The sequence below is a fragment of the Brachionichthys hirsutus genome, chromosome 9, assembly GCF_040956055.1.
Source record: "Brachionichthys hirsutus isolate HB-005 chromosome 9, CSIRO-AGI_Bhir_v1, whole genome shotgun sequence".
Classification (NCBI taxonomy): domain Eukaryota; kingdom Metazoa; phylum Chordata; class Actinopteri; order Lophiiformes; family Brachionichthyidae; genus Brachionichthys; species Brachionichthys hirsutus.
In genome coordinates this window covers 9916967-9922966 of record NC_090905.1, presented here as the reverse complement: position 1 = coordinate 9922966, position 6000 = coordinate 9916967, and the positions used below count along the sequence as shown (strand labels likewise).

General features: G+C 45.0%; 1 protein-coding gene across 1 annotated transcript in view; it reads left to right on the top strand.

The window, feature by feature from the left end:
• Nucleotides 1–2257: 2257 nt before the first annotated feature.
• obscna (obscurin, cytoskeletal calmodulin and titin-interacting RhoGEF a) overlaps nt 2258–6000 on the top strand; it is a 34497-nt gene continuing 30754 nt past the window's right edge. Inside the window, 11 exon segments of the mRNA XM_068743548.1 lie at nt 2258–2297; nt 2387–2653; nt 2778–2939; nt 3020–3124; nt 3293–3559; nt 3691–3960; nt 4171–4437; nt 4558–4821; nt 4917–5183; nt 5292–5561; nt 5682–5948. Coding sequence (XP_068599649.1) covers nt 2258–2297; nt 2387–2653; nt 2778–2939; nt 3020–3124; nt 3293–3559; nt 3691–3960; nt 4171–4437; nt 4558–4821; nt 4917–5183; nt 5292–5561; nt 5682–5948 — 2446 coding nt within the window.

Here is a 6000-nt window from a genome sequence, read left to right as displayed (position 1 = left end):
TGCTACGATAATGTGACATTAGACACACCACTTGAATAAAACAGCGTGTTATTTTACAGAGCTGATTATCAGATGACTAATGTAGATCTGATGTTGTATATTTATCGAGCTATTATGACGCTCCATGTGTAGAGAGTCTGGCTCTGAGGAAATGTGACACACCGGACTTGGGTGAGTTTCTAAACAAGGATCCAGAGGCTTAGGTGGAGTGTTCAGCTGTTTTGTCAAGTTCTAAATTCACTCAACGCATCCTCACATTGCCTTGGTTCCTTTAACGTTTCTCTATTTTTAGCCCATCTGCACCATCAGTAGGATGCTACGCATGTGAATGCCCATGTTTTAAAATCACTGGTCTTCTCCTTTGAAAATGCCCAAAGCGTTATCCCATAAAATGTATGTTCATCTGTGAATGCATGAGTAAAAACTATCCGTTCAAGCTCTTTCAGAGATGAGATCAGTTTAATGACACTAGGTAGCTTCTGTCCATCATTACCCTCTCTGTGATGACAAGTTGTGGTTTTATTTGGCCCTAATTGGACTGCACAAAGATTACCCTGCTGAGATTCACTGGACTTAATAGTGCTCAGTTACACATGTGGCTGTCTGTCAACCTGAAGCAAGCACAGTGCTAACTTTCTTTTGTCATGCTGTTTTGCGGGGGGGGGGGCACTGCACCGACGTCTCTTGAATAGGGTGAGCTCGAGAGGCATGGGATTCATATCTGCTGTGTAACGTGCTTTTTAGAGCTCGCGGCCACTGTGGGAGCAAAATGTCTCCACTTACTGTGGCGTCAGTAAATGACCTTGCATGGGAATACTGATTGGATTTCATTTCAGAGCAGAAATGCGTGGCTCAGTTGCGTTTGATCATGTTGTGACCTCTGAAGTGCAGCCGTGGCAGAAACGGTGGCCTAGGAGGTTTAGCACACTGACGGATATCGGTCAATATTGTATGGACCACTTGATTAAAATCTAATAGAGTGTGTTTAAAGGGCCATTTCAACTTCTCACCCACATCCTCATGCCATGTAAAGATGACTGCTTGTACTAAGTTTGCCTCTCCATCGTTTGCACACTCTAGCAAACCATCAAACACACGACGCCCGTTGTGTACATTTTGATCGCTTTTGATAGGTCTGCTGACGCTGGACGCAACTTGCTGCACATCGTGAAAGCCAAAGCTATCTTTGCCCCCCCCCCCCCTACTGACAGAAGGCTATTTTGGAGGTCAGTGTGTGGGGAGAGATATGTCAGCTGTTTGGCATTACACTCCATCAAAGCAGGAAAAAAAAGAGAAAGCCCTCCAGACTGTCCGCTTTGAGGACTGGGATGAAGATTGCAAAACCTGAGCATGCCTTCCTTTGGCTAAGCATTTGTTGTTAATCTGAACAAAAGTGTTGCCATGGTGACCTTTTCGCATGGAAGGATTTATTCTTTCGATAAAGTATTTCTCTAAAGCGAAGGTGGGTACATCACTGCATGTGATCCGTGCTGTTGGTGATTTCTCTAGTCGATCTATAAACTTTTTTTTGTATCATAAACTGAAAGTCACTCTCGTGGTTTTTTGAATTTGCCATATTTATTTGAATTTAATATTATTATTTTTTTTAAATATTCACTGTATTGGTTAAATTCGTGTGCCATCTTAGAACCAGACCTCTGAAGGTTTGTGATTTTGTCGAGTGACATATTGTGAAATATAATATTTGTCAATAGGTAATGAGATATAGCAACCATTTTCAGTCAATTTAGTAATTGTCACTTCTCATTGGTCTGTGTGCTGGTTTTTTAAGCTTCCCTGTTCAGTGCATGCTGCCTCTTATAGGTGGTATCATAACTGATGCTATGTTATGATACGCCAAGTGAGGTGGCAGCGATTCGTCTGCTCTTCATTACTGAAGAAGACTGGTATGCCACAGGGATCACACATATGAGAGTGACGTCATTTTTATCCATTCTGAACATGTTACTATTTTTGGGAGTGATAGTTACTATCATTATAACCCATAGAAGAATTCCTTTGGCACATGAAGAGCAGCTAAATGGCAGTTCCCTAATTTTCTGAATTATTGAAAGATGGTGGATTTATTGAGTACTATACTTTGAAGCAGCAGATAAAAACAGATATCAGATGTCCATTCAGTCGACCGAGCCCAAACCATTGCAAAATATGTCCTTTTCATCATGTAGCTGTAGTCTTTTGTGTTAAAACAGGTTTAGCAAGCAGGATTGACCGCTCACTCAAAAGAGCAGAAAACATGGGAGAAAATAGACCTGGAGGAATATTAGCTGCTGCAAGTGAGTGCTCCTCTTACACAAAGTTGTAAAAGTCAGTGTACGTCATGCACCATTTGAATCTCCGTTACTGTCTGTGTGCTGTGTGCCAGAGAACCGTCTAACGGTGGTGAAGGGCCTGGAGGATGTGGAGGTGTCTGAGTGTGAGCGCTGCTGCTTTGATGTAACCCTCAACCTGGCCTATATCGAGGGTGTGTGGACCAGAGATGGGCTGCAGCTCAAGTCGAAGCCCAACTGTCACATCAGCACACAAGGGAAGAGACACGCCCTCGTACTGAACAGGGTGGCTTTGGGAGATGCGGGCCTCTTCTCTTTTCAGGCAAATGGCATCCAAACCTCCGGCCGGCTCAGTGTCAGACGTAAGAAGACAACCAAGCGATCATCATGATGCTGTTGAGCCGATAAGCACTTTCCTAATATTTTTTTTTTTTCTGCAACAAAGCTTAGAAGTTTGATCATTTATTTTGGGTAATCCTTTACCAGCTAGGGACATCCGCATTCTGACAGAGCTGGAGGACGCTGAGACAGTGGAGCGTGAAGTCGTCAACTTCTTCTGTGAAGTGAACCAGGTGGACGTGGATGGTCGGTGGTACAGAGACGACTACCGCATTCGACCCGGGGATAACATCCAAATCAGACACCAGGGTACGAGAACAGCCAGTGTGTGTGTGTGTGAGCTGTTTGAGAGAGATGTCAAAAAGAACTTGAATTTGATTTATTTACAGGTAGAACTCACACCTTGATCTTTAAGTCTGTCAGGCCAGAGCATGCCGGAGATATCAGATTCACAGCAGGGCGTGTGTCATCCTATGCGACGCTCATGGTGAAAGGTGAGACAATTTATATCCCAATTTAAGGCAGATATTTGGAAACTATGTCTGACCCTTTTTTCCACATAAGGCCCAAACATCTGGAAGAACCACATTCCACACATAGGACACATCAGTGTGTAATTGCATTATTATTATCATTATTATTAAGGTTTATTCCTTCTTCAGAACTCCCAGTCCAAATCGTGCGTCCCCTCAAGGTCAAGATCGCCATGTATCGCCACAGGGGTCTTCTTGAATGCCAGGTGTCACGGCCAAATGCTCAGGTCAGGTGGTACAAGGACAAGAAGGAGCTCCTGCCAAGTAAGAAGTACCAACTAATCAGCCAGGATATCTTCAGGCAGCTGACCATCGATGATGTCTGCTCTTCAGACGAAGACACCTACACCTGTGTTGCAGGAGATGACAAAACCTCTTGTCAGCTTCTGGTGGAGGGTGAGATAAGATGCCGTCACAATCATCATATCATGTGCAAAGTTTTGCATTCGTGCAACAACACTCAAGATGCTTACTATAGTCACGACTTGTGTCAGCATTGGTGACATGTATTATGGCTGTGCATGCAGAGCAGGCTATCAGCATAGTGCAGGGGATGAACTCAGTGGAGGTGACGGAGCCAGAGCCAGCGTTGTTCCAAGTGGAGACCAGCCTGAAATCAGGGCGACCCCCTCATTGGACTTTGAATGGTGAAGATTTGGAGCCGAGCACAACAGTGTACATAGACAGGAGGGGCACCCTCCACAGCCTCTGTTTCGCCTCCACAGACAGCTCCATGTCTGGCCCTGTGCTCTTTGTAGCTGGCAAGAGCCGTTCCACTGCTCGTCTGACTGTCAAGGGTGAGCTGCCTCAACTTTGTCGGAGTGTGTGAAGAGATTTGAAATTGTCATTAAAGTGGATTTTAATTCATCATAATCAATACTAAGAATACATTTTACACTGGAAAGATCTGGATAAACATCTGGAAGAACCACACTCATAGGACACATCAGTGTGTAAATGCATTACTCTGCAGTTGGTTGAGCAGCTTCAAATCTCTCCTCCTGTAGAGCGGCCCCTTGAGGTTTCCCACCCCTTGGAGGATGTAGAGGCAAAGGAGAGCAGCTCTGTGACGCTGAGCTGTGGGTTTGCTCCCTCGCCCAGGGTGGTGCGATGGTTCAAAGGTCGCACAGCTCTTAAGGCCTCAAACAAGTACGGCATGAAGAGGGAAGGGAAACAGGCGAAGCTGACTATTCATGGCTTAACAGGAATGGATGCAGGACAGTACCGCTGCATGGCTGGGGGTTCACAGAGCACAGCACATGTCAAGATAGAAGGCAGGTTATAAAAATCAATGCAATGCCATGTTAGATTTTGCATTGGATATGCATTTAGATGTTGCTATTACTCTGTCTGATTATGACAATTTGTCAAAATTTATTTTCCCATAATTAAAGTACGAATGCTGAAGTTGGTCAAACACCTTGAGCCAGTGGAAATTGAGGAGGATGGCACTGCCACATTCTCATGTGAGCTGAACTACGTGGTCGCTGCCGTGGAGTGGCTCCTCAACAATTTTAGACTCTATTCAAACGCCATCACCAGAATCCAACACATGGGGACTATTCACAGCCTCACAATCAAGAAGCTGCGACCACAGGCGAGCAGACTCACGTTCAAAGCGGGGCTTCTGTGTGAGACAACTGCATTAAAGGTCAAAGGTCAGCTGGTGGTACATAACTGATGTATAAGATTGGGGGTTGTACGCTACCTATTTCTTTTTATTTTTTTGTCAATTCATTGTTCTCGGCTCCAGAACGCCCAGCAGTGTTTCTGAGATCTCTAGAAGATGCAGTAGGTGAAGAGGAAGGGGAAGTCTCCCTGCAGTGTGAATCCTCCAAAGAGAGAGTGACCCCTGTTTGGAGGAAAGATGGTACAATCCTGAATACTGATGATAAGCATGAGTTTCTCCAGTCTGGTAAGTCCATGGCACTGGTCATCCGTTCCCTGAGCAAGGGCGACGCGGGGAAATACACCTGTGACCTGGGCACCAGTCAGACCACGGCCAAAGTCACCGTGCGTGGTGAGTAATCAGAACAAAAGTTAGTCAGTTTTATATACTCGCAGTGGTCACATTAAAGTGACTGAAGCACTTGTGATAAAGTCGCATTATTATTGTATTTATGTACAGATCTAATCATCACCGTTGCTCAGCGCCTCAAGACAACATCTGTCCTGGAAGGTGAAGCCTGCTATTTTGATTGCCATCTTTCCCATGAGCTCGATGATGAGCCTTCTTGGAGCATCAACGGCCAGGTGGTAGTCTGCAATCACCGTGTACTGATGATCAACCATGGCCGCAAATATAACATGACTATGAGAGAGGCTATGCTCACTGATGCTGGAGAAGTGGTCTTTACAATTAAAGACCTGAGCTGCAGGACCATGCTCTTTGTCGCAGGTCAGGTGATCCTCAATAATAATGAATTTAAGAACAATATGTGTGATGCATGCGAGGATTGCTGTTTCTATTCTGTTTAGTTTGGCCAAAAAGCATGACTGAAAACATTCCCTCCTTTAGAGAAACCAGTGCACATCTTCAGGGACTTGATAAATGTCAAGGCAGTGCCGGGTGAAGATGCGGAGGTGAGCTGTGAGATCACCAAATCAGATGTCACCATTCGTTGGCTGAAAAATGGCCATCACATCAGGCAGAGCCCGAAGTACAAGATGAGTGTGGAGAAGTACCTGGCAAAATTGCTGATCAAGAATACCATCATCAAAGACTCTGGGGAGTATTGCTGTGAGGCCGGAGGCATTGCTTCACGGGCCAAACTGGAGGTCAGAGGTAAGCAAAGACGTTAATCAAACTTCGATGATAACCGTCTGCAACACAGTTC